Source organism: Urocitellus parryii, chromosome 4 (genome assembly GCF_045843805.1).
Source record: "Urocitellus parryii isolate mUroPar1 chromosome 4, mUroPar1.hap1, whole genome shotgun sequence".
Taxonomy (NCBI): domain Eukaryota; kingdom Metazoa; phylum Chordata; class Mammalia; order Rodentia; family Sciuridae; genus Urocitellus; species Urocitellus parryii.
The window spans coordinates 175348477-175375542 of NC_135534.1; the positions used below are offsets into that span (position 1 = coordinate 175348477).

General features: G+C 46.5%; 1 protein-coding gene across 2 annotated transcripts; it reads left to right on the forward strand.

Moving 5' to 3' along the window:
- Positions 1-1527: 1527 nt before the first annotated feature.
- On the forward strand, positions 1528-26215 carry Tmem8b (transmembrane protein 8B). Of its 2 annotated transcripts, none has more exons than XM_077797916.1 (13): positions 1528-2192; positions 6832-7021; positions 7396-7603; positions 13846-13979; positions 14302-14570; positions 15189-15514; positions 16693-16786; positions 16977-17100; positions 17176-17318; positions 17492-17670; positions 23003-23149; positions 23315-23431; positions 23687-26215. In XM_077797916.1, the coding sequence occupies exons 1-13, from the start codon at positions 1655-1657 to the stop codon at positions 24368-24370; spliced, it is 3153 nt and encodes a 1050-aa protein (XP_077654042.1). In that variant the 5' UTR covers positions 1528-1654; the 3' UTR covers positions 24371-26215. The 2 variants fall into 2 exon arrangements, with proteins under 2 accessions (XP_077654042.1, XP_026235245.2); XM_026379460.2 differs by having other exon boundaries at positions 23683-24119.
- Positions 26216-27066: the final 851 nt, after the last annotated feature.

The following is a 27066-nucleotide window of genomic DNA, read 5'->3' on the forward strand; positions in this document are numbered from 1 at the left end:
GCCTTGCTTAAAAGCATTCAATGACTCAGTTTAAATTTGGATTAAGTCCAAATTTCTTTGCCGTGCCATTCAAAGTCTGTTATCATTTGCAACACTACCGAGCATTCCTGCCTTTACTTTCTCTGCTCTCTACTTTTTGCCTTGCTCCAGAGACACTAGATATATCACTTCTTAAACTCATTAGAAGCTGAGTGCAGTGGCACATGACTGTAATCCCAGGAGTTTGGGAGGCTGAGGCAGGAGAATTGCGAGTTGAAAGCCAGCCTCAGCAACTTAGAGAGGCCCTAAGTAATTCAGAGATACCCTGTTTCTAAATACAATACAAAAAAAAAAAAAAAAAAAAAAGGGCTGGGGATGTGGCTTAGTGGTTAAACACCCCTTGGTTCAATCCTCAGTACCAAAAGACAAAAAACAAAACAAAAACAAACAACAACACAACAAGAAAAAACCCATAATCCATCAGAGCCTTTCCAAAGGAAAGTTTGGGACGGGAAGTAGTGACAGAGGTAGGGTGATAAGTGAGAAGAGGCTCAAAGTCACTTAGAGGGAAAAGTAACCTGAGGCTGGAGAACTAAAGAATGGGAGGAAAGAAAAGGGAACCAGAGGGGGAGGAGGGACTGAGGGATGGGGAGGAGAAGGATGAAAAGTAGAAGGTGGCAGGACAGGTATTAGGAGGGGAACAGGTTGAAGGTTTGGGTGGGAAGAACCATTGGAGAAACTACATACCTTTGGGCTTTGGCTTGGTTGTTGTTCTTAGATCAGGAAATTATGGTAGATTGAAGAGGAAAGTGTCGATCCCAAGAGAGGATCTTGGTTGTGGATGAGCCCGACTGCAGGAGGTGAAAAGTGAAAGGCCTTGCTTGAAAGTCTATTCTTTGGGGAGACTTGAACATCCGCAGACCTTCGCAAAGGGACTCTTGCCTTACCTGGGGAGTGGCGATAAGGAAGAGCGGGTCCAGGGTCAAGGAGGGAGGGGATTGACTGAAACCCCTAGAATCCGGGCCGGGAGAGGAGGGATCGGTTACCAGGACAACCAGAACGCCCAGTATTCTCCATGCCAAAAGGCAGTCTAAACATCTTTCTCGAGGCTGCGGTTTCCTGAGGGGACTACATTGGACCTGCTAAGGGGGTTTTCAGCGAGTCTCTAGGTAGGATGTGTCGATATTGTGGGTACATCCGTGGGGAGTCTGGATTTGTGAGGGTCCCTCTAGGGTTCCTGTGAGAGTCTGTGAGGTGTTCAGTGGGGGCTGTGAGGATCTGAGGGGTCAACGGGCTCAGTTGTAGGAGCGAGAAGGGAAAGGTCTCAGGTGAATTGGGCTGGGCGGAGTCTGTTCTCGAAACCCAGCAGGACTAAGTTAAAGACCAGTAGAATTGGTCAAGGGGCGGGCTTTATTGAGAGGGACCAATCGGACTGGGACAGGGGCGGAGCGTCATACGACGTCAGGCCCAGGCCGCCGCCGCCGCGGGGCCTGGTTATCGCCGGTTCAGCGCAGCCCGGAGTCGCCCAGGCCTGAACTGCTACCCAGGTCCCAGACCCCGGCCCCAGGCCCTCGAGGACACCGGAGGCCACCCCTAGGGGGTGGGGAGCGGAGCCGCGGGTCAGCTCTGCGAGCGTCCCGCCTTGGCCAGTCCGGCCCCGCCCCCGCCCCGGGCCATGGCCCAGCCCTTATCCCGGCCCCTCATCCTATCCCAATCCCAGTCTTGGCCTCCGGCCCCGCCCTCGCCCCATTTCCCAAATCTGTCCCAACCCCGGTCTGGGTCCCAGCGAATGCCAAGGTCCGGGTCCCAATCGAGGGCCCCCCTCCAGTCCCAGTCCTTGTCCCCGGCCTGGCTCTCATCCCGGCCTCGGCTCTTGTTTCACCCTCTGTCACAAATTCTAGCCCAGCCTTTGCCCCCACCCCATTCCCAGGGTTCGCTTAAGTCCCTGACCCAACCTCGGCCCTTGCTCAGGTCCCCAGCACAGTCCCACCTTCCATCACACCCCCTGCCCTTATTCAAGCCCCAGTGCTCAGCCCAGCCCAATCCATTATCTCAGCCTTTGCCCTCATCTCTGTGTTTACCCAAGTCTCTCCCGCTGGCCCCCCGCCCCTCTCATACTCTGCCCCTCTCCCAGCCTCGACTCAGGTCTGGGCTCCAGCTGCCGCCAGCCCTATTGCTGTTGTTGCTGTTCTCTGTCCTTGGTCCAGGGGCTGGTGAGTGCGGAAGCAGGAAAAATTGAGGCAAGGATGGGGTTCCAGTAGGGCTGGGTGGGCTGGGAGAGATTCAGGAGAGATGGGAGCTGGGGAGCTAGATCTCTGGGGAAGAAGTGGGGAGAAATAGGGAGGAGAGAGGGTTTGTACAACAGAGGAATTGGCAGCATCAAGAGTGGAACTGGGTTTGAGACTCAGCAAGTGGCTGAGTCCCTAGAACAGAGACTTAAAGGTTTTCTCTGCTGGTGTCCATCTTGACCCCCCTTGATTCTGGCTTTCCCAGGGAAGTCTTGAGGGCTTTGCTCCTCCTTCTGTCAAAGTTTGATAGGGGAAGACATAACCTTGTATCAGAAGCCTCTAGTCCACTCTGAGAAGATATGGCCTAAACCTTTGAGATATTGGATATACTCAGTGCAGAGTATTAAAGATAACATGTAGCAAATAGATGGACCTAGATTAGTTGCCAATATAATGAGCTTTCTTCTTGTAGTGAGTCTTTTTCCAAACAAGCTTGATTTGCCTAGGAATAATTCTTGATAGTTTTAGAGCATGGTTGAAACCCAGAGGCTGTTTTACAGATGGGGAAACTGAGGCTCAGTGAGGGAGCAATTTGTTAAAGGTCATATCATTTATAAATGGTACTGGGGCTAGAAAAAGATTTCCTAAATCCTGTCCTTACTAGTGTTTTCCCCTTCTCACCCCATTGCAATGTACACTGAATAGGAAACAAAATGAAGTAAGGAAAGGTTCAAAGTACAACCTCTCTTCTCCCCAGTCTGCCTACAAAGGGGCTTCATCAGTGAACTGTTTATTATTTATCAACTGTCAACCTGGGGCCACCATCTAGCCCAGAAAGTAACTTGGCTACTAAGAGGTCCAGCTTCTTAGTGGGTGGAATGAGGGAGGAAGAAGGGGTCCTGGCCTAGGGGATTTGCCATATCAGTGGCTCCATAATGAAATGACTGTAGTCTTCATGGCCTCAGCTTCTAACTACTTCTGCTGGATGATGGCACTCTAGATCACATGGAGATGTGCCTAGTGGAGTCTTTGGCAATAACAGCTTACAGAACAGCTGTGGGTAAAGGTGGGTTTCATTGAGCTCTGTGGGTCTGGTTTAGTGTATAGACCTGAGGAGATCAATGCAAGCCAAAGGTCACAGACCCTGCAGAGATGCCTGCACATTTATATGCTGTGTGTTAACTGAGGGATTTGTAAGAATATTGGCATGTGCAGTGTTTGTATATGTTTGTGTGTTGATGGGTATAACCACAGGTTTTTGTGGGGTACGCGTAACCCAAGTGTCCTCAGAGTGCCTATGTTTTTGTGTGAGCATGAGGGGACATGTGGTTCATGCATAAACCTCTTCATCTCTATCTGCTGCTTGTACAGACTTATCACTGAAGTATTACCTTTAGAAGTAGATGGTTCCTAGGTTGAAGACAGTGTTCACAATATATAGAACTAATCCACTGGTCTCCAGTCCATCTCCTAGAAGGAAGGAATCATTGAGGAAGATGGGGTTCAGTGTTGATTGTTACATTTGGCAAGTTGGGCATTCAGCAGAGTCAGCAGTCCATCGGCTTTTCAGTTTTGATGAGGGAACCCATACTGGTTAGTTAGCCTAATCCATAGCTTCTATCCCTGCCACCAGGGTTTCTTTGTTTGTGAGCCCACTGGGCTGGCTAGGGGAGGAGGGCGACTACAAGCCACAGTGTACAGGACTGAAAGTTGAGGATAAAAATATGATTGCCCAGAAGCAGGTTCACTGCTTTGGGGAGAATTATAATGAAACTGGAAAATAATTCCAAATAGGCCCAACAGCAGGTGGGGCTTCCCTTAGTACTGTTATTAGCCAGTGCCTTGACAATTGTGACCTGGCATTCATGGGTGCTCTGTGACCTAGTGATGGTGATGGGCTTTGTTTGAAGAGAAACTGTCAGTGTCATAGGATCATCATAGTATAGGACTGCACAAATGCTTATTGTTGACTTCAATCTCATTTCAGGAATGGAAGTTACTTTCTGGATCTTCTGATTCTGTCTCTGATCTTTGGGTCATTCCTTGGGTTTAGCTGACTCTGGTTGATAACCTGGGCATGCCTTGTCATTTTGAGAAATGATCTTTTGGTGAGGTGTGGTAGTACATGCCTGTAATTCTAGTGACTTGGGAGGCTGGGGCCGGAGGATTGCAAGTATGAGGCCAGTCTCAGCAACTTGGAGGGATCCTGTCTCAAAATAGAAAAGGGTTGGGGATGTAGCTCAGTGGTAGAGCACCCCTGGGTTCAATCTCCAGCATGTAAGTGTGTGTGTGTGTATGTATGTATGTATATAAGTATATAATATAAACATATTAAAAATTCTATTTTGTTCTACCTAGTGCTATTAGGAGCAGTGTCAGCCTCCATGTATGTGTATGTGTGTGTATGCATGCATGTTCACATATGTGAGTGTATGTGCAGGGGTTAGTAGTGGTAAATCTCCCTAGCTTCATCATAAAAGTACTGGGACATCAGGACAGGATCATCTAATCTTGGCTAAGGCCTTACTTATGTTTCTTCTTTGGCACAGCTCTGGTAGGCCCTGTTCAAGCCCCATATAAAAGCTTGGGGTGAATGGAGCTGTGGACCCTTTCTCAAGGATGTGTCTCCAGAACTACTTCAAGGTTCCTCCCAGCATTCTCAGCTGCTGCTCGCTTTTTTTTGCCACCAGCCTATTCTGAGACCTCCACAGCCCCTAATCACTTTGGGGATGGGTTACTAGTTCTCCGATTCTTCAGGTCATACTACTATCTTTCAAATCCCAGGACTCTTTGTGCTCATCTATCCATGTTTGCTAAAAGTCACAAGCTGCTATTTACACTAGCTCTCCGAGGGACTGACCAACATGTCTCCTAAGAGTAGCAAAGGCTCCCCTACCAGCTTTGAGCAGGAGCAGCCCTTCCCTAAACCCAGCAGAGGGTGCTCTAGAGCTCTTATTTTTTGAAACAGAATCCAGGCTCTTCAGCTGTAGGCCTTCTGTTTCACAGTTGTCACAACCAGGGCTCCTAGAAAACCTGCCTTCCCCATCAGTTGGTCCTGATGCCCTTTATCACTCTTGGATGCATCTCCATTGCTCTCTGAGTGCTGTGCTGTGAGCCTTTCTGGGTTCCTGGGCAGTGCTCAGCTTGCAAGGTGACAGATCTTTGCTGATAGTTGAAACTGATGATACTGTTGGAACTGGAAAGAGTAGTGCTTGAGTGTAACCATTACCTTTGAGGATGAGCACAGACCAATTTAGATCAGTGGCCTCTACCTACATAGGGAAGCTCTCTGGAGTGTCAGTGACTCTTAAAGTTGCCTCAGTTTAGTGGGGCCAACCTTTACCATGTTCCCTCCTTCAGTAGCCATGCTTTTCTAGATGCCTTTTTCTTTATTATTTCAAGGAAATAACATTTTGGGAATTTGTGTCTCCTGTCTTTAGAGACCGTCAGATTTACACCCTTTTGATATTTCCTGCTTGCCTGAAAACTCCGTTCCAGAAACTCCCCACCCTAACCCCTGTTCTGTCCTGAAAATGCTTGACTTCCCCACCTTCTCACTTGTCATTAAGACATGCTACTGGGCTTCTATGGGGACTGGTCTGGAAGTCTCCAGAGTGGTCAAACTCCCTAGAGCTTTACTCTGGAAGACCTTGCCTGTCTTTTAGAACCCTCTTTTTCTATCCAGATAAACTGCTGGGTTATCTTCATCACCACAGCAGTCCTAGTCCCCACATGTTGGCTTGGATGGTGCTGACACCACGTTCCTGCTCACCTTGGCTCTGCTCCTGACAACTATGATCAGGTATCTCGGTATTTCAGCTAGAGATGACCACTTCCTCCCCACCTCCCAGCCTGGTCTGCTCTGAATATTCCCAAGTGGTTTGAGATTCCACTGGGTCACCAAATGACTGCCTCACAGGGCCTCCCTCAGGGTAAACACCCCTGGCTGCTTACTCTAACCCTAGAGGGCCTGATGACTCTCTTTTCCTGGGCACTCTGCTGGTGGTCTGCCAGCTCCTGTTCTTGCCTCTGCCACCCAAGCAGGCCCCCTTGCAGCCTCACCGCACCTTCCCCTCCCTTCTCCTGCTCTGAGCTAGTATACAGACAGCTCTTGTGAAGCTTCTGAGGGATTTTGCTGCTCCTAACCACCAGGGAACAGAAAGGGGCAGAAAATAAACAAGGAAGTTACACAGTTCCATGCTGACTCCCAGGCCCCACAGGTGGAGTTTTAGCCTGCTCAGTGGCTTAAGAGCCCACCCCCCCCCCACACACACCTTCTATACCTCTGTTTTGTTAGGTTGTTAGGTTTGGTAAGAAGAAAACAATAACTCCTAAGTAAGGGGGCAGCTGTAGATTATCTAAAGGGCCTTGGTTTTAAATCCTCAGTTTGGTCTAGGTAGGAGCCTCAGTTTCCTTATTTGTAAAATAAGATATTTTTTCTTTTTCCTTCTTAACAAGGTCCCTGTAAGGATTATACCAAATGCTTACTAGGGCATCATGAGATCTACTTCCTGGCTTGGAGGAGAGCATTTGTTGATTTGTTGCTATGGTTAGGGTGACTGGCATGCCTAATAGAAATGCCCTCTGTTCTGTTCTGCTCTTTTCTCTTTCTCCTACTTCCTAGGAGGCCTTTTCCTGACTGATTACTCTACCTGCTCACCCCGAAAGCTGAGTCCTTTTCGCTCCTTTGCCAGCACCGAGCTCTTCCACTTCCATGTTCCTGAAGATACATTCCTGGCAGTTTGGAACCTCATCATATTCAAGGAGCAGGGAGGAACCTTTGGAGATCACTGCCCAGATCAAAGTGTGACTGTGTAAGTGTCTGGGTTGCCCTCCCACTTCCCCTTCTAAATCCAGAACACTTTCCAAACTAAAGTGTGACTTTATGAGTATGTAAACTGATCTCTTGACCCTGATCTTGACCCTTATCCATATTGGAGTGTGACTGAGGGCCGTGAACTCTGTCATCTAACTACTTCCTGACTACTGTATAATAGTGTGAGCAACTGAGCTGACCCTTTTCCCCTTATAGCCTGAACTTCTAACCTGGAACCACTTTATTGTATGGGTCAGTATAGGGAATCCATTTGTTTTTCTGATGATGAGTTACAGTTCTCCTTTCTTTCCCCCATTTCCTATCTCCTATTCCATTGCCTGCTTTCCTTCTCTCCTAATTCTGGTCTCTCAGGTATTTCCGGTCCGGGGCACCCCCTGTCATCAATCCCCTGCATACACACTTCCCAGGGGACACAGCTGTGCCCGGGGTTTTCTCACTGACCCTCAGCTGGACACTGCCCAACCGCACCTCAGGCATCTTTAACGTCAGCAGCCCGTTACCTGGGGACTGGTTCTTGGCTGCCCACCTTCCCCAGGCGCATGGCCACATCTCTGTCAAGGTGGGTGTATATTGCCCAGGGTAGGAGGGATCAGAGTTGCCTCTCCATCTCTGCTGAATTTATTGCATGGGCTACCAGTCACACTAATCTTGAGCCAGGGTGGGCAGCAGCACAAGGGTGTTTGTGGTAGAGCATGGCTTCAGGCCAGCAGGTCATTTGGTGAGATAGTCTGCAGGATACAACTTGGGAGCCTTAGGGAGATATAGTGGTTCCAGGAAAATGAAGACAAAGTCCATAACCTGGAATTAGAGGTTCTGGCACTGGGGTGTAGTGTCCCTTCCTATTGGAACTCACTAGGGTTAATCAAGGTGACCAGAAGCCAACAAGAGCCCGGTCAAATCTGCTGTACAAATTCAGCACTGGTCAAATCTGCTATACAAATTCAGCAGTGTTGTTTCTAGGATCTTGTTTACATTTTGGCTGGTGAGATCCCTGAAGTCTCTCTTAATTCACAGCCTAATCTCTAGAATAAGAGGGAGTATGTTGCTCATCCATCATAGTTTCAGACAGCACTCCTCACCTTGTGGAAACCATAAGAGAAGCCCTCTTTTGTTAAAAGGAGATTTGGGGTGGCCAGTGTCCATTATGACTTGGCCTTCATTTCATTTAAATATCAGCACTGATTTTACAAAGCAGAGATTATTAAAGTCTAAAGGGCAGGTTAAAGGTCAGGGTGCTTCTCTGGTTGGGAGAGGAAGGAAACGTCACAGAGTTTTCCTGCCACTCTCATGTGTTTGGCTGGGCTTCCTCGCAGTTGTAAGGAGAGCTATAAGTTTCCTACTCCTGTTTGTTGGAGAAGGGGGGAAGGCATGATGATTTGGACATTGTCAGAGTGGGATAGCCATATATGTGGGGCTGTTAGTAAGGGCAAAGGTCAAAGCATGAGCAGAGCAAATATTTAAAGAACAGGACATTATAGAATAAGAAAGCTGGTGGAATTTGATCACTGATAATTGGGAGGGGAAGAAATTCCCACCCAGGTCAATATTTGACTTTGATATATCTCTCCAGGATAAGTTTCTTGAGGAATGAGACAGTGATTGTGTCAGACTCACCTCTTCACTTCCTGTTGGAGTCCATCATTAAGAACATGTGTTAATAATGCCTTTGAATGAGCTGTGAATTGCACAGGGACAAGTACACTGGCTCTGTTGTTGGCAGAGACATGAACTAGGAATGAGGTAGCCTCTGGAGGCCTCGATAATAGGCCTAGTTTTCCTAAGAGTGATGAGGAAGAGAGCCTGGGAGCCCTCTGAATGAGTTCATGCTGGAAGCTTACCTGGAAAAGGCTCTGGGCTCTAGGTAGGCCTTGAGCTATATCAGAACTAGGGAGGAATGTCTTCATGGGTCTTTGGCCAAATCTCAAAGAACCTGCTCCTAATCCCAACTCTGATCCTTGACTTGCTTTTTGAGAACTGATGGGGAGACTCTTCAATCCCTTCTCTAATTATCCATAATCTTCCTAAATGAGCAGAGGATCTTGGGGCTTAGTCATGGGCTGGGATTATGGCAGCTGTGGCCTGAGTAGAAGTGGACAGGGTTTCTTATGGCTGCCAAATTGGGAAAATGGGGAATCAGAGATAGTAGTACAGAGAAAGGCTGCTCTAAACCTAAAGCATGATTCAAAGTGCTCAGATTAAAGGGAGCTGGGTAATAAGAACCAGGTCTGCCATTCTTATTTACTTCTATTTAGAACAAGTCCTTGCTACTGTGGCTGGAGCCTCAGCCAGCAGGGCTCCCAGGCTGCAATGTGACTAGGGGGAAAGGGCACAGCTCTTGCTCATGAGGTAGCAAAAAGTTTAGACACTAAGAAGATGTAACTCTTTAGCCAGTCCTGCTCTAGAGGTTAGTTGTGTGTGATCCTTCTTAGAATTTGATTGCCATCTGAACTCTTATACGCACCTCCAAGCTCTCCATACCATGGCTAGTTTTCCACACTCAAACCCATGGGTTTATGACCAGAACATTCCTCCATCCTCTCTACTTGTGTAGTCCTTGTACCATGGTTGTTCTGACTTCCTGTGAGACTCATCAAACACAGGAAGTTATGGGGAATCAGGAATAGACTTAGGTGAGAGCTAAAGAGTTCCAACAATGAAAAGGCAGTGTTGTTTCTAGGATCTTCCTCAACTCTGGGGATAAGCTCAGATAGCCTTTATTCCTTAGTCCTTTTGCACCTGCTTGTACTAGGCCTTGTGTTGGGTGCTGGGAACACTGGGGTAAATAAGATATATTTTGGTGAGATACAGGAAGTGTTTTAAGAGGACAAAGGAGAAATGGCTAATTCAGTTTGAGAGTTTGTTGGAGGTGATATTTGTTAGAGGAAGTAAGGCCTAAGGATGAGGAGGGAAGGCATTCCATATAATGGGAGTAACATAGGCCAAAGTTCAGAAGGGAGAACCGGAGTAGTTCAGTGTGGGCCGGGTGTTAGGTTGGGTGAGGAAGGTGGAGGGGTTAATGGAAGTCATCTCTTGAAGGGCCTAGAAGTTTGAACTGTATCCTGAGACTGTTGAGGAGCCTGGAAAGGTTATAAGAGGGAAGTAACTTATCTGGTATAGGCTGCTCTTCTGAGCTCCAGTCCCACATTCTGCTAGAGCCCATATCTGCATTATTTATTACTAGTACCCAGCACATTGTCTGATCCATGGTGGAGCCTTGGCAATTTTTTTTGCCCTCCTACTACCTTCTCAAACTCTTTATATCACAAACTGACTTCATTTCTCCTCCTTCCCTTGTTGCCTTCTTCGTATCAACCACTTCTGTCTTGTCCCTCTGTTCCCAATCTCCTTGCCTTTCCTGTCTTGAAGAATGTGTTGGTTCTACAGTGCCTAGTTGCCAGCCTTCCTGGAGAGGCTGGCCTTTGGCTTGTAGATTTCAGCTGGCACCCAAATGACTCATAAGGATACTTCATAAGGAGAAAGTTCTCCTACATGGATGGGTGTAGGTTCTCCTCAAAGCCTTCCTCTTCTGGGTCTAAAATTTGAAACTAAATAAAAGGTGAAATAAAGAAAACAACCAAAAAGAAAGCAAAGAAGGAAAAGAACCTGTTCGATCCACTAACTAGGACTAAGTATGACTCAATCTCACCTGAAGTGGTTCAAGTCTACTAATAGTACCTTCGCTGTTTTTCCTCCTCCTTCTAAGTTATTGTATTTATATATTTCAAATAGGTAATATATGCACCTGGTATAACATTCAAATGGTACAAAAGGCATACAGTGAAAAGTAAGTCTTCCCTTTTCCTCCTCCCAGTTCCCAGTTTCTCTTCTCAGAGTTAACTTGTAATCAGCTGTTAACTAGTTTCTTATATTACTCTTTCCTTCTTGAAGTACTTTCTCCTCTTGACCTTCGTAACATTATAGCGCTGTCCTTGTTCTCCTTCCCACTACCCCTGACCCCCTCTCTTTCTCTTTTCCTGGCTGCTTCTCTGCTTGATCTGTATGTACTGTAGTGACCTGATAAATGGTCCTAGAACACCTCCTTTTTATTTTTTTTATTCTCTTGCTTGGTGTAACCAGCATAATTGTTTAAAATATCATCTATGAGTTTAATGCCTTTTAAGAGTAGGCAGCCAGTCCTAATTTCTTTGAATCTCAAACTCAATTTTCAACTGCTTATTTGGCATCTGCAATTGGATGTCCAAGAAATGTTTCAAGCTTACTATGTACAAATCAAAGCAAAGTTAAAGGTAAAAAACGCTTTGATTCCCATTTAACTTCTTCCAATCCAAGCCTCTTCTTTTTCCAGCTATCTTCTTAGTAAACGTCACTGTCTTGATTCCTATTTTCTCCATAACCAATCCATAAAGAAAAAATTTTTTTTCAACTTCTGAAGTGTTTCATTTCCATTTTTCTCCATTTCCACTCTTAGTGTACCTTCTCTTAGCTTTCTCCTGGGTCACCATGTTAAACTCCTAAATGGTCTCCCTGCTTCTGCTTCTGCCCATTGCAGTCTCTCTGGCCATCATTTACTTTCCTGTTGATTGGTGCTGACAACTGTGGGCAAGGGAGCTGGGCCAATAATAGGCTATTTCCACAGAGAAGGCCAAGTTTCTTTGGGCATCTTCCATCTTTTAAAGAAATGCAGCTCACCCATACAAAGACATTCCAGAATCCATCTACCTTGTCTTCCACACCAGGATCTTTCAGATTGTTTCTCATCTACTTCTAATTTTTGACTCTCTGGTTTCTTGAGCTTCTTTGCTTTGAACCTGTTCCTTCCATGGCTGTTAATGTTGGCTTGGTCTGTTGATTTCGTTTGAATTCTCTTACATGGTTTCTGCCTTGTCAGTTCTTGAGGACCTGACTTCTGGGCCCTTTCTCTGCCCTGTAACTTCTCTGTTTTCTATTCCACATTGAGGGAAGGGGCTGGACATGCATGTTTTACAGTTGAAGGAAGGAGCCCGTTTTAACTAGAGAAGTCATGTCATCTGATCCTTACTGAAGCCCACAGCAAATAGCAAACAAAATGTGGAGCAGTGTTATCCCTGAACTGTCTAGCAAGGAAATAGGCTACTTCCTGAGCATGAGCCCCACCCTCAGGACTCACTCACTGAAAGATTTTTGTGGTGATTTCCAACTTAGGAGGTGGTGCATCTGACATGCCTTGTTGAGAGTATTTCTGATCCTTAGGGTGTGACACCATAAATGACAGACATGTGCTTTGTATATCAGAGAGGGAAATTTGTGAAGCAACTAGATTGGTTCAGTAGCTCTTTGGAAGAACCCTCTTTTGACACTTAACTTACTTGATGGCTATTATTTCAACTTGATGGCTGTTTTTCTTCAGCACCCTGTGTATGCCAGATCCATGCTAGGCACTGGGGATGCCATTCTGTGTTCCAGGAAGAGGATAGTGAGATCTTCTGGCTATCATCTCTCAAGGCTTCCTTCCAACCTCATGGAACTTGGCAGGGAGTCAGTATCTTGACTGGGTTATTCCATGGCATGAAACTCAATGGAATGTCAGGGCCTGGAAATTTTATTTCAGAACAAGGTTTGGAGGTATGTTCTGGTCAGAATAACCACATAAGTGGGTCATGGCCTTACTTTCTTGGGCCAGCAGAAGACCATTTGTCCAGAAGATTATAGGAAACAAATTAGGAGACCACTCTGTCCCTTAACTGTTAGGTTTTTAGAATTATGTATCTGAAAATGCTGGAGAAGAGGAACCATAACAAATGGGACTGTGTTCACTGGAGTAATGGGGCTCAGTTGGCTGGGGTGGTGTCAGTGCAGTATAGAAGAATGGGCTAGGTAAATTGTCCAGGACAAGATAAGCTGGAGGAGATGTTGTCCTCCAGTGTCAGAATAAATAGTCTCAGGCTGAGGAGACAGGTGTAACTGTGGGTCTCAAGGGCAGAGAGGTGGGAAGGGGATTCAAAGATAAGTTTTGGCTTCAAAAATGTTCGAGCTGCCCCAAGCTGGTATGTTTCACTATTGATTCATTTATTTATTTGTATTTTGTTTATTTATTTTCATGTTGTGCTGAAGATTGAACCCAGTGCCTCACATGTGCGAGGCAAGCGCTTTGCTGCTGAGCCACAACCCCAGCCCCTATTGATTCATTTATTAAACAGACATTTATTATGTATTTTGTATACTACATTTGGCCTTATATCTGAAGGAACAAAACCAAAATAAAACAAAGGTTCTTGTATTCAAGTTACAAAAAGTCTGGAGATTGCCTGAGAGGTGATGAGTAACCCTCACTGGGAGTATCGAAGCAGAAACTAGACAAGGGAGGGAACAAGGTGGGGACATAAAAGCAGTGAATGATTCAGATGGTGGTGGTGGTGGTGGTGGGAGTTGGCTAGGAAGGCTTGAATGAGCCTCCCTTGATCCCCACCCCCAGAGAGCCAGTGTTCTGGTCAGGGAATGGGGTGGTTTGAAATTACAGCATCCTGGGGCTAGATAGGAATGCTCAAGAGAGAGGGTTGGGTTGGGAGAAGCACAAGGGCCTGATTATTGGGTGGGTTTGGGATTAAGTCCCCAAATCTGTCAGTGCTGAGGATCACAGCAGACTTTGAAGACCCAGGTAGGACAGAGGAGATCAGAAATGACTGCTCAGGCAGGAAGGACCAGAGCTTAGAAAGACCACAGTCAGAGACCTGGGATCAGGTGGACAGGGGAGGGGGATGGGCAGGGAGGGTTCTCTCTAATCTATTTAGCAGATTCCTTAGCTTTGGTTTATTAGCACCCCTGCTGTCTCTCCTGCTCCTGCCACCCTTGCTTCTATCTCAGGGTCTCCAGGATGAGTGTCAGTATCTCCTTCAACCGCAGTTGATTGTCCGGCGTTTGCTGGACGTGGCTGTACTGGTTCCTGGCCGACCCTCAGAGCAAACCCTTTTTCCACACAATCGCTCAGCCCTGTACAAGTAAGTCAGATACTCTCTATACTGGGCCCCCTTTCACTTCCTTGTTGGATCTTAAGCAGATGGCAGGGTTGTTTTGGTTTCTCAGCCACCTGCCTGGTCCTGTTCATCCTCTGGCTAACTAGATGGCTGGGTGACCCAGAACCCCCAGGGTGGGTTGGATTCCTGCCTCCTCTTTTCTAGCATAGAGGGCAATACTTGAAAAGGCCACCTATGCTCCTGTGTTTCCTATCCCCTCCCGTTCCCTTCTTCCTCATGTTTCCCTCCTTCTGGTGTCCCTCTCACCTCACTGTCCTTTCTTGCCCCCAACCTCTCCTCTGCCCAGGGTCTTTGTGCCCAGCTTTACTTACAGGGTTTCAGCGCAGCTGGTGTGTGTGGGGGGCCGAGGGGTGTCTGCCTGCCCTCTGACACTGCGCCTACGTCCCAAGGCCCCACCCTTGCACAACTCAAGCTCCGTGGCCTGTGGAGGTGCCTCAGTATGCCAGCTGGAGCTGGCACTGCCCCCCTGGGGGCACTGGGTCTACGTGCGTGTGGAGACATCATACCGGGGCCCTGGCAGGACCATCCGCTTCCAGCTATGTGTGTGGCTACAAGGTCAGAACCCTCACATGTACCCCAGTCACTCAGCCTGTACAAACATCCATGACTAGGAAATGATCTGGATTGCTGCGTTCAGTGACCCTCTGCCATATCTCTACAATCTCCCCCATCCCACCCAGGTTTCTTCACATTCTCTGAAGCCCCCACAATTTGGGCCTCCGAATCATTAATGGCATTGAGATCATTGTTTTGCACCTGACTTGAGATAGCTGATGACTCTTCATTATTTTTCTTGATTTAAACCTCTTTTAATTTCCTAGGGTAGGCAGGAACAGCTAGGGCTTCTGGGGATACTATCATTGCCAAAGTCCATGCAATTCAGTGAGATGGTCTGTCATACTTAGTTACCTGTTTCAACAGTGTTTCACTGCCCTTAGGGGAGGGACAGATGACCTTGATTCCTTCAACATGATGTTATATTAGCTGTGTCCACTGGGAAAACCTGGACCCTGTCCTGCAAGCTGGATGCCCTACAGTCCCAAGGGATATCATATTCTAGTTCTTACCCCTCATAGCCTTTGATAATTCCTGTCTGGCTCAGTTCTGGTTTGTGGTGTGGCTGTAGGGCTGTGAGGGCTACAGGTGTCAGCTCTGGTTTCTTCTGCTTTACAGAGTGCCCACAGCCCAGTCTGTCCCGTGCCCTGGTCCCTGGAGCTGCTATGAACATGCCTCAATCACTGGGCAACCAACCACTTCCTCCAGAGCCACCATCCCTGAGGACTCCTGCAGAGGGGCCTGAGGCCACATCTCCACCTGAGCACTGCTGGCCAGTGCGCCCGACTCTGCGCAATGAGCTGGACACCTTCTCTGTCCACTTCTACATCTTCTTTGGACCCAGTGTGGCTCTTCCACCTGAGCGCCCAGCTGTGTTTGCCCTGAGGCTATTGCCAGTTCTGGACAGTGGAGGTGTCCTCAGCCTAGAGCTCCAGCTCAATGCGGTACTCTTTGTGTAGAATGGAGTGGTTGTCCTGTGGGGGAGTTGAAGGGGAAGGTGTCAGCGGTGTGGAGGGCCTTGCTTCCTCCAAAAAGCCAGTCCAGACTGCTTCCACCTAAGCTATTGAATGGGTCACTTCCACCTATCCAACAAGACCATGCTCCCATTTTTAGAGAACTTGTCTCAGTCCAATTTTGGTCAGAAAGCATGCTCTGCATATTGACCATGCTGAGAACAGGCTGGGTCAGCCAGGGCAACTCAGAGTGGTCTGAGTTTCCGTTTTTGTAGGCTGACTGCCTATGCAGAGGGCCTCTCCAGTGGTAATTGTTCATTTTTTCTTGCATATCTTCTGTAAAGAGGGGCTCAGGCAGTCCATGTTTGGGTAGCTCCTTTTGCCAGTGATGTTTCTAACATTCCGTCAAAGTCTGCCTGCAAGATTTCTTTTTTTTTTATCTTTGTCTTGCCCAGAAGTCATAGCTAGTAAATCTATCCCTGTCCTTTTAAAAAAATTAACAGACGTGCTAGGCACAATGGCACATGCCTGTAATCCCAGCGGCTTGGGAGGCTGAGGCAGGAGAATCTTGAGTTCAAAGCTAGCCTCAGCAAAAGCAAGGTGCGAAGCAACTCAGTGATACCCTGTCTCTAAATGAAATACAAAATAGGGCTAGGGATATGGCTCAGTGGTTGAGTGCCCCTGAGTTCAGTCCCTGGCATCAAAATAAATAAATAAAATTAAATTAATAAACTACTTTTTTAGCGCAGTTTTAGTTTATAGAGTGAGCAGAAAGTACTCAGTTCAATGCCCTTCTCTGTCTGCACAGTGTTCCCTGTTACTGACATCTGATCTTGGTGAGGTGTGTTCACTATATCCCTATTGTATTTGAACAGCCCTCTGATGTTTCCCTTTAGATTCCCCAAAGTTGAAACAACCTTGGTGCCTTGGGCCCCTAGTATTCAGATCTCTCTTTATCTGCCACTTCTTCTCTGGTCATACTTCTACTGGTCATCCTGTCTCTGAAATAAATGATCTGAGGTAGTCTGACCAAAGTGGCAGGCAAACCTTGCCTTAGATTAAGTGAGGTCCAGTGAGGTCTGGAAGGGTGGCTAGTGTAGGAGTCTGGTGGGAGGTGGTGGACCCCCCTGAAGAATCTGACAACCTCATCTCAATACCTGTTCCTACAGAGCTCTGTGCGCCAAGAAAATGTGACAGTGTTCGGATGCCTGACTCATGAGGTGCCTTTGAGCCTGGGGGATGCTGCAGTGACCTGTTCCAAAGGTGGGGTGAGGAGTAGGAGGGAGAGGAGGCTGATGTCTGGGCTTGGTGGGAGATGGTGTGGAGGAAGGACAGGGTCTCTGGACAGTGGGTATAGGTGGGTAGAAGTCTCCTGGATCCTGACCCCAGGCTGACTGCTCCTCCTCCCTGTCTCTCATGCTTCTTCCTTCTTCCCTCTCCCTTCCCTCTTCAGAGTCCCTGGCTGGCTTCCTCCTCTCAGTCAGTGCCACCTCCAGAGTGGCCAGGCTACGTATCCCATTTCCACAGACAGGGACCTGGTTCTTGACTCTCCGCTCCTTGTGTGGTGTAGGGTCTCGGTGAGCAGTGCAACGTGGATGGGGGGGTGGAGTGGGGAAGACTCCGGCTCCAGGTAACAGTCATTGTGTGTACAGGTTTGTGCGGTGTCACAACGCAACTGCTGAAGTGCGGCTGCGCACTTTCCTGTCCCCGTGTGTGGATGATTGTGGACCCTACGGCCAGTGCAAGCTGTTGCGTACACACAATTACCTATATGCAGCCTGCGAGTGCAAGGCTGGTGAGCATGCTGGCAAGGGAGTGGGCATGCTGGCCTTCCTGACCCTGGGAGGTGGCTTGGAGTGGGGAAATGCTTTGCCCCAACATGGGCTTAGGACTCTGGGGGCCAGCAGAAGTATCTGCTGAACTTGTGGCTACCTCCTGTTCTCTACCCTGTGCCCTCCCTATCTACAGGGTGGCGGGGCTGGGGCTGTACTGACAGTGCCGATGCACTCACCTATGGATTCCAGCTGCTGTCCACGCTCCTACTCTGCCTGAGCAACCTCATGTTTTTGCCACCTGTGGTCCTGGCCATTCGGAGCCGGTATGTGCTAGAAGCTGCTGTCTACACCTTCACCATGTTCTTCTCAACGGTATGTGATGCATCTGTCTCTTTACCATGTTCTTGTCCATACTAGATCTTGTCCATAGTGATACATGAGGGTCTGCATTTCCATCATGTTCTCTACAGGCTGGGGGATGCATACCTTTAGGATGGCTTTTATAGTAGTATTCCAACCTCCCATGGCATGCATTAAAAGTGATAGTTTTGGTAAAGATCTTGGGGTAAAAATGAACAAAGCTGTTTGTTTGCAACTGAATACAACAGGGTGAGACTCTAGCTGCCCCATACTCTGTCCTTCTGGAGGGCCAAGGACAACTCTATTCAGCACACTGGCCAGGAAACAATACAGAAGTATGTCTATACCTTCACTCTGATCTCCTCTGGGTGGGGACAGGAAATCTATGCTTTTACCCATATCTCTGCATTGAGTCTTCACCATCATGTTCTTTCTTTCTTTTTTAAAAAAATTTTTTAGTTGTAGATGGAAACAATATCTTTATTTTTTATTTATTTATTTTTATGTGATGCTGAGGATTGTACCCAGGGTTGTATGGTGTGAGGCAAGTGCTCTACCACTGAGCCACAACCCCAGCCCCTCATGTTCTTTCTTGATATGAGCTCTAGCTCCTTTGTGCTCATGTTCTCAATCATCCTGGGGGAATTTCTATTATCTTTAGCATGTTCATCTGTAGGGCATGAAGATGTGTCTCCCATTCAGTCACCATGGGCTTCTTGACTTCTCATAGGAACTTTTGGAAGGCAGAGGAGATCTCTCTATTGGACAATGGGTAGGAAAACCTGGGTCTCAGATACTTGGTCCTGAGATATCACAGGATATGGCAATGTGATCTAAAATCCCAGCTCAAAGGAGTGCATTTTGATATAGATTTGTAGAATTTTGTTGTTGTTTTGAGATGGGGTCTCACAATGTTACCCAGGCTTGTCTGGAACTCCTGAGCTCAAGTGATCCTCCCACCTCAGCCTTTTGAGTAGTGAACGGCTACAGATGTATGCCACCATACCTAGAAAGATTTGTAGTTTGGAGTCCCTCCATTCTCAATAATGAAATATCCATGATTCCTCCCCTGAATTTTTCTACTTCTCTTAACCATAAAAGTTCATATCACAAACAAAAATTTCAGTACTATTAGGGAATGTAGAGAAGTGAATCTACTAATGTGATTTTCCCCCAAGGAGACTTTCTGCCCCACCAAGATTCTACATCTAGGGATCTTGTCATCTCATCTGTTCTTGGCATCTTGTGACATAGAGTGCCTGGGTCTCAGATACTTGGTCCTGAGTATGAGTACCTCAGGAATCTTAGAGGGATTCAGACTATCCTCATGTCTTGGCAACAAGGATACCACAGAAACCACTGGTGCCTCCCTGGTGTCCAGCATTACTAGATCAGACATATGTCCACATTACAAAAACCTACTTGTCATCTGGGAGAAAGTAAAGGACCAATGTGCTGAAACTGAGGGTCCTACCACCTGACCCCCAATGCTGGTCCCTGGTTGAGGAAGTGTGGGCTACCACCATGCGCACAGGCAGACCTTGACCCTTTAAGCTGCATGTGAAGACTGTAGCCCAGTTTTTCTTGGTTGGGTCCCTTTTCAGGCCTGCTCTGATAGTGGCTCCTCTATTTTTATATTAGACACTGTCTCCCTTTCTCATTGCCAGATGCCCTCCATACTGTTGCTCACCAGATCCTGTAGCAACAGCTGTTCCACCAGCCCACTCTTGGCTTCATGCAGGTGGAATGTGATTCACAACTGGTATGAGTGCTTCAGTGTGTCAGGAGCGTGGAGTGTGTGGGGAGAGCATATTCAGTCCCCTGGACTTGGCAAGAGAATCCTGGGCATTGGCTCCAGAGTGTTCTAGGCTGGCTGACCTTTCCTTTTCTGGATTCAATGACATGTTGACTTGAGAACAAAAGACCTTCTTTTCCCTAGTAGGAGTGCTGAGAGAGAGAGCTCCCACTTTCTCAAACCAGGCAAGAAGCAAGAGAGTAAGGAAGAACTTCTGGCTTTAGGTGTTGGCTGGAGTCTTTCTCTGACTCCTATTCTTTTGTTACATGGGCCAAAATGAGAGGTCCTGGTCATCCAGTTTCCAGGGAAGTTTCCCTATAGTCTCTCCTTTCCCATTCTTTCAGGAGTCTAGACTTGTTTCATTCTGCAGCTGTGTTTATTTGAGGAGGCACTGATCATGTTGTAGTTGACAGTACCAGGGCAGTAGATGACAATCAGGTTCCTTGTCTTAAAATCTAGGATACTATACTCCTGGGATTGTTACATGGGTTCCTAACCAGGGCACAGAAGCAGAGAGCAGGTTTATAATTCAAAAGTTTACAGATATGAAATATGGGGGGAAAAACAGGCCACAGCTTGCTGTTGATTTTGTATGTAGCCAAACAGTTCAGATAATAACAGCAAAAAGACATATATGTCCTGAATATGTGTTGTGTCACACTCTGCTAATTTAATCCTTACAGTAGAACTATATAATAGGTAGGTCTTTTTATTCTTTTTTAATTTTAACTTTTTGTAGATGAAGGAAAGTTTTATACTTTGTCTGAGAGAAGGTGAATGGTAGAGCCTAGATTCTCATTCAGCCTGACTCCATATCCCTTACGAATAATCACTGAGATATATTGCTCTTCTGATATCCTGGACAGTGAAGTTATTCATAAATTTCTAATCTGACTTCTGTTCTTCTGATATCCTGGCATATATAAACTCATGACCTTAGATTAGTAGTTCTCCCCACATTCTTGTGATAGTTTTTTTTAAATTTGTAATTGTAGATGGATAGAATGCCTTTATTTTATTTGTTTATTTATTTTTTTATATGGTGCTGAGGATAGAACCCAGTGTCTCAGGCATGCTAAGCAAGTACTCTGCCACTAAGCTACAGCCCCAATGTGATAATTTAAAAAAATTTTTTTTTCCAGTGCTGGGGATTGAACCCAGGACTTCATACATGCTAGGCGAGTACTGTATCACTGCACCACATCCCTAGCCCTTCTCCAGTTCTTTTTTTTTTTTTTTTTTAAAGAGAGAGTGAGAGAGGAGAGAGGGGAGAGAGAGAGAGAATTTTTAATATTTATTTTTTAGTTCTCGGCGGACACAACATCTTTGTTGGTATGTGGTGCTGAGGATCGAACCTGGGCCGCACGCATGCCAGGCGAGTGCGCTACCGCTTGAGCCACATCCCCAGGCCCCTCCAGTTCTTAAATGATATACCAAACCAAACCAGGAAGAACACTGCAGTTGTTCAATGCTCACCCCTTCGGTGCAAGCCACAGATCCTTCACAGTGCTACTTATAATCAGATCCCAAAAGGCCCAGTTAGAGCCCACACCTTGGGCTGTGCAGCCTTCCTTGCTGATTGCTGACATCCTGGCAGCAAGCCCACCCTCTCATTACCTCTTCAGTACCTTGACCTGCCACATGTAATTCTCATTGGCCCTTAGCAAAATCCCGAAAGTGTTTCCAAGAGAAAATGAATTTAGGAAACAAAAAAATGAGAGTGACAGTTAAGTTACAGTATATGCTGAGTGTAAGTATCCCAATGTGTGCATGGTATGTATGATACCTGGGTACCCTGTTTTGGAGCATAGGATGAACTATATTATAAAAATGTTAAATTGTATAGAAAAAAGAATTTAGGATAATTTTCCCAAATTTATTTCAGATAGAATATTATGTTAAATAAAATAAGTTTGACTTATAAGATCAAGGGTTGATTTGGACACTAGAGAGAACAAAAGAAAGAAGGTGGGATGGGGGCACGAGACTCTTGAAAATAGATGGGAGACCAGTATAAAAGGGGGAGAGGAGTGAAAGAGGAATTAGATTGACCAAATTATGTTATGTGCATGTATAAATATGTCACAGTGAATCCCACTATTATGTATAACTGTACCAATTAAGAAATAAAACATACAAATGTCCTCATATATAGTATCCAAATCTGAGAAAGTCATTAATTTGGATTAGAATTATTTTAATAGAATCCAGTTTGTAATGGAAAATTTTAAATTCCCGTTTTTCTGTGTCATTTCTACCACTTTTTATTGCTGTTGACAAAAAATACCAATCTAAAAATAAACCCACACATTTCAATGGAACAATTCCCTCACATGGCAATTTAATTTAACTCTACTCCTGTGGATTTTCCACAACCTGAAACAATCACTACGACTTTTTATTGTATTAGGAGAATTCTATTCACAGAATATCAGTGAGATGATTTCTCTAAAACATCTCTACTCCAGAGACAATATATGCATTCCCCTGAGTCTTTTTTTTTCAGTGCATAGAAATTCCTAGAGAAAGTCACTATTTAGTTAATTCAACACTGCTGATCTGTATCTTCCTTTATTTTTGATCAAATGATTCATTACAAGTTCTTCTTCCAGACACTCTTGGGACATTCCTTTCTATATACTTGAAAGTCATGTATATGAAGCAAATGCTTAGTTAAGCCTGAAATATAAAAAGATGTTTGAAAAAAACCACTAAAATGTGAAATAGTTTGGGTAATTTGGTGGCTGTAGTGCTTACAATCTGGTCTTAGAAGTGGAGAATAATCAGTGTTTTATAGCTAAAATAGAAAAAGATAAAAATGTTGATTTGTTTAAGAACAAAATCAATCAACAATTAATCAGCATGTGTAAGAGAAAAATCTGAAAAATAAACAAATCTCAGGCATAGTCAAACATTAATTCTCCTCAGTGTATGAGAGGTGGATACTGTCCCTTCCCCATATTGTTCCCTGTGGTGTGAAGCAGCATGTTGTTCTCCGTGGTCTTGATGACTGCCTTTTTGCCTACTGTGTGCTCCCCTTGGCACTGGATGGGAAGGGATGAAGAAAGCCAGTGTGTTTGTGTGCAATCTATCAGGAGAAACTGGAACATTTAAGGGAATTGGCGGGTCTAGGCTTTCAAAGAGGCCAGAGCTAGACCCAAAGCATGGGCCAGGGATGGCGATTATTGATGGAACCTATGATGAGCATGAGGAGAAAGGGAAGGGGATTGACCTCATCTTGAGAGATGTGTGCTCCCCTATTCCTGGCCTGGCACGCTTCACAGCATATTCCAGAAGTGGAAAGATTTAGAAGGCGAGGACCAAGGTCAAAACTTCCAGATGCTTATGACTTATGAGGCAGACCTGGCCTCCTTACCACATTCTTCTCAGGAGTGGGGAGTTGGGCATTTCCTGGTTTTTCTCACCTGTGGCCTCTCACCTCTGCTTCCCTGACAGCAGTATACCACCCCTGTGTGGCCTCTTTCTCTAGTTTTGTAGACCTAGATCTTGGCCCCAAGTTCCTTTAACACCTGTCATTTCTTCCTCCAGTTCTATCATGCCTGTGACCAGCCAGGCATTGTGGTTTTCTGCATCATGGACTACGATGTGCTACAGTTCTGTGATTTCCTGGGCTCCCTAATGTCTGTGTGGGTCACTGTCATTGCCATGGCTCGGTTACAGCCCGTGGTAAAGCAGGTCAGTCTGGATTGGGCCCTGGGGGACAACCATAGCCAAAATCTACTTGAAACCCACTCCTGCCTTCTCCCTGGGGGATTTTCCAAGTACCTCTGTCCATTCTGGCCCAGTCCCTAGAGTGCTGTCACTTGGCATTAGCCCAGCCCTGGAGTCCTCTTTCCTTAGGTGCTGTATTTACTGGGGGCTATGCTGCTGTCCATGGCTCTGCAGCTTGACCGACATGGACTCTGGAACCTGCTTGGACCCAGTCTCTTCGCTCTGGGAATCTTGGCCACAGCCTGGGTAAGGGCTGGGAGGGCTGTGTGTGTTGGGAAGCAAGGGAGGAAGACTTGGATGTAGGGCCCTGGCCATCTGCTCTCAGTTTAAGGTGGGCATGGATTCTTGTTACCACCTGCTGTTCATAGTGTACACTGTAGTCTTGGCAGGTGCCTTTAGGTCACAGCTAGGGCTCATGGGAAGCTTGAGCATGACTGGCTTTGGCTTGGGTCCCAGGGCCTTACATTTCTGAGCCCCCATTTCTCTGCCTCCCCTAGACAGTACGCAGCGTCCGCCGCCGGCACTGCTACCCACCCACATGGCGCCGCTGGCTTTTCTACTTGTGCCCAGGCAGCCTTATTGCAGGCAGTGCTGTCCTCCTGTACGCTTTTGTGGAGACCCGGGACAACTACTTCTACATTCATAGCATTTGGCATATGCTTATCGCTGGCAGCGTGGGTTTCTTACTGCCTCCTCGTGCCAAGACTGACCACCGGGTCCCGTCTGGAGCCCGAGCCAGGGGCTGTGGATACCAACTGTGCATCAATGAGCAGGAGGAGCTGGGCCTTGTGGGCTCAGGAGGGACCACTGTCAGCAGCATCTGTGCCAGCTGAGTGGGGCTTTGGGCCAGGCCCCTGGGGTTATGAACCCTTCCTAGGGATTTTCCTTGGAATGTGGAGCCCTCCTGGTACCAAGAGATGGTTGTATTTCTTGAGGACATGGAGCATTTCTCAAGGACATCAAACTCTTCCAGGGACCTGGAGCCCTTCCAAGGACATGGGGAACTTCCTGAGGGCTTGGAGTTCTTCTGCAACCATGAAGTCCTTCTTAAGGACTGGAGCTATGCAGGGCAAAGAGCCCCCTCAGGACCAAGGAGTCCCTCCTAGGGGCATAGAGCCCCTAGGATATGGAGCCCTCCTATATAGACATATAAAATTACTTCCTAGGGAGACACTGCTCTGTTAGGAATGTGGCATTGTTCCAGAGGAAATGGAGTCCATCTTGGGGAAACTGGATCTTAAGATTTTCCCAGAGACTCAGCAACTCTGGCCTCAGGCTTCCTTCCCAGAAGCAGCATCTGGGCCTGTGCTGTGCTGGAAAAGGGAGGATTGTAGGACAGACATAACTGGAACTGGGGCTGGGTGGCTGGCGTCCTGAATTGATGCAGGTGGGATCTGGAGTGTCTCCAATGAAGTATGTGCTAGTTCTGTGCTGCCTTTTTCCCCTGGGCTCAGGGAGTGGGGAGAAGAGGAGGAGAGGGTCCCTGAGGTAATAGAAGGGGTGATAGGACCCCAGCCTACAGGAGCTGCTGGGAGCCTATCTGCCCTATCATGTACACTCCTCCATCCCTCTCATCTGGTCCCTGTGTTCATTTCTAAACAGTTCCTGGTGCCTACTTTTCAATTCCTGTGGGACCTAGACTATAGTAACTGAGAGGGGTGTGTGTGTGTGTGTGTGTGTGTGTGTGTGTGTGTGTGTGTGGTCACATATAAGCATGCATGTGTTTGTGTATGCTGAGATGCTTGAATCAATGAAACAGACCTCCTTCATGATAAGCCCACACTCATAGGAAGGAAGCTGAGGTGCCAGGAAATTAAGTGACAGGTACAAAGTTCAGCTGTGCAAGAAATATCACAAGAATGTCACTTCTATTTTGAGCCTCCATTTTTTTTCTGAGTACCAGAAACAATCTTTTGTTAATTGGGATTTAATAATTTCCATCAGGGTCATAGCTGAGTTCTGAGGGTTTTACAAAATGCCAAGATATTGATGTTGAAAGGAGCATTCTCTCTGGCCTCCAGAGAGAATGGCCTCACCCATCCACTGAGACTTCCATCATCCCATTTGGTTCCCAGTGAGCATTCCAGATAAGTCATCTGGATGAGAGAGAGATCTTGTTCCTATCTATATAACCCTTCTGGTTTGAAGGTCTGTGCCACATGCAAAGACCTACAAGATTGTCTAAGGCCTTTGCTATGTGGACACCATGAAGCCATTTCTACTGTGGGGTCCTGTTCTTGAGTTTTACTTGACAAACAAGGCATAAATTGCTGTTTTAAATCCTGCAGACCCACCCAGGGGCTTGGCTCAGGGCCCTCCCTTTGGGATCTTTTTGTGGCAGTGATATCACTTCATTTCTTCTTCCTTTCTCTTCCTCCATTTGTTAATCTTAAGGAGAGGATGGGGGAAGCCTTATTGTTACTTGTCATGTTTTCTCCCAAATCTTTTATCTGTGCCTTAAGTTTTTTTCTGTTCCCTTTAGGGACTAAGCTTTTGATCCTCAAATGCCAGGAAAATCTCCCTTTATCCTCTCCTCCTACAATCGCATCTCTTCCTTGGAGTTACTTAGTAGAGAATGATGTGGCCAAATGAATTGTGAGAATGAAGATATATGACCTTGGTGTCTGTTTTTACATCAGAAATTTTATTTTATTTCAACACTCATTTGGATAGAGCCATGTTACTAGGATGCTTGAACCCAATTAGCTGGGATTCAGGATAGAGTTAGTGGAATCCAGAAGACACTGGAATAGGCAACCGAGCTAGGACACACCTCACTCTGCTAGGATGGGTTGGAAGGGGCTTCTGGAAATGAGGGGCTTGAATGAGGATTAAATGGATTTCTATAATGCCAAGATGTTGGGAGAGTGTTCTCTGAGGTCGCCAAGTCCATGTTATATCCCTTCCACGAGATTCCTATCATTCCGTCTGGTTCCCTTTCAGTAAAAAACTTAGAACAAAGCATATTCCCTAGGCTAGTGTGTGACGTGTATCCAATATATGCTAGTCAAAGGCCGTGGAGTATTGGGATGTGGGGGGAGACTGAGGGTGAGACACAAGCAGGAAGGAAAGATATTTAATCAGAAAACTGAAGAGTGCAGTGTGTATGGGCCATGTTTGTTTGTGTATGCCTATGTGCATATGTGCGTGCGTGTAGTGGGGTGCTGTTGGAATGCAGCCAGTGATGTGGTTGGACAGGTAGGTGGGTTCTGGTCTTTGCTCAATAGGAAATGAGGAACTGGCTGGTGCAGGGGACAGGTTTTAGGGAGAGTTTGGAAGATGAGAGTGCAGTTATACACCTGTTGCACTATTTGAGAGAGAAATAGTAAAAACTTCTTTATAAGGCATCAGTAGAAAGGAGGGGACCACTTTAAGAGCTCTTAGGAGATAGATGGTGCAGGACTTAATAACTGATTAAACATGTAGGTGATGAGGTGTGAGATAAAGTCTAGGATAACCACTATGTTTCTTACTTGGGGTGGTGGTGCCACTGAGATGGTCCCACCACTTGAGGTTGAAAATGATTCAATTTTGGACATTTTGAGTTTGAGGTGCCTATAGGTTCATGGGGGGAGGGGTATAGCACTCAAACCAGGCCTAGAGTCCTTGTCTCTCCCCTAGCTTGTCTTATTGGTGACAGGCCAAGAACCAGACCAGCCCTGCCTTCTATGAGGATGGGGCTGTGGTCAGCTGTGTTGGTGCTCATTTCACATATCTTTACACAGCCACACTCTTAATTCCTGACCACTGGCAACTGCCTGTAGCATATTCAGCACCACAGAGCTCAAGCCCCAATGGTGAGCTGCTGGGTGAACATTTAGTTCAGAAAAACTGCTCCTGGGAAAGCCCTGAGGGCTATAGAAATTGGTAAGATATGCTGA

Coding starts and splice junctions, on each gene's coding strand:
- Tmem8b (XM_077797916.1), top strand. CDS start 1,655: ATGGCCCAGCCCTTATCCCGGCCCCTCATCCTATCCCAATCCCAGTCT. Junction 7,604..13,845: donor ATGGCCACATCTCTGTCAAG/GTGGGTGTATAT, acceptor CTTCTATCTCAG/GGTCTCCAGGATGAGTGTCA. Junction 17,671..23,002: donor TCACCATGTTCTTCTCAACG/GTATGTGATGCA, acceptor TTCTTCCTCCAG/TTCTATCATGCCTGTGACCA.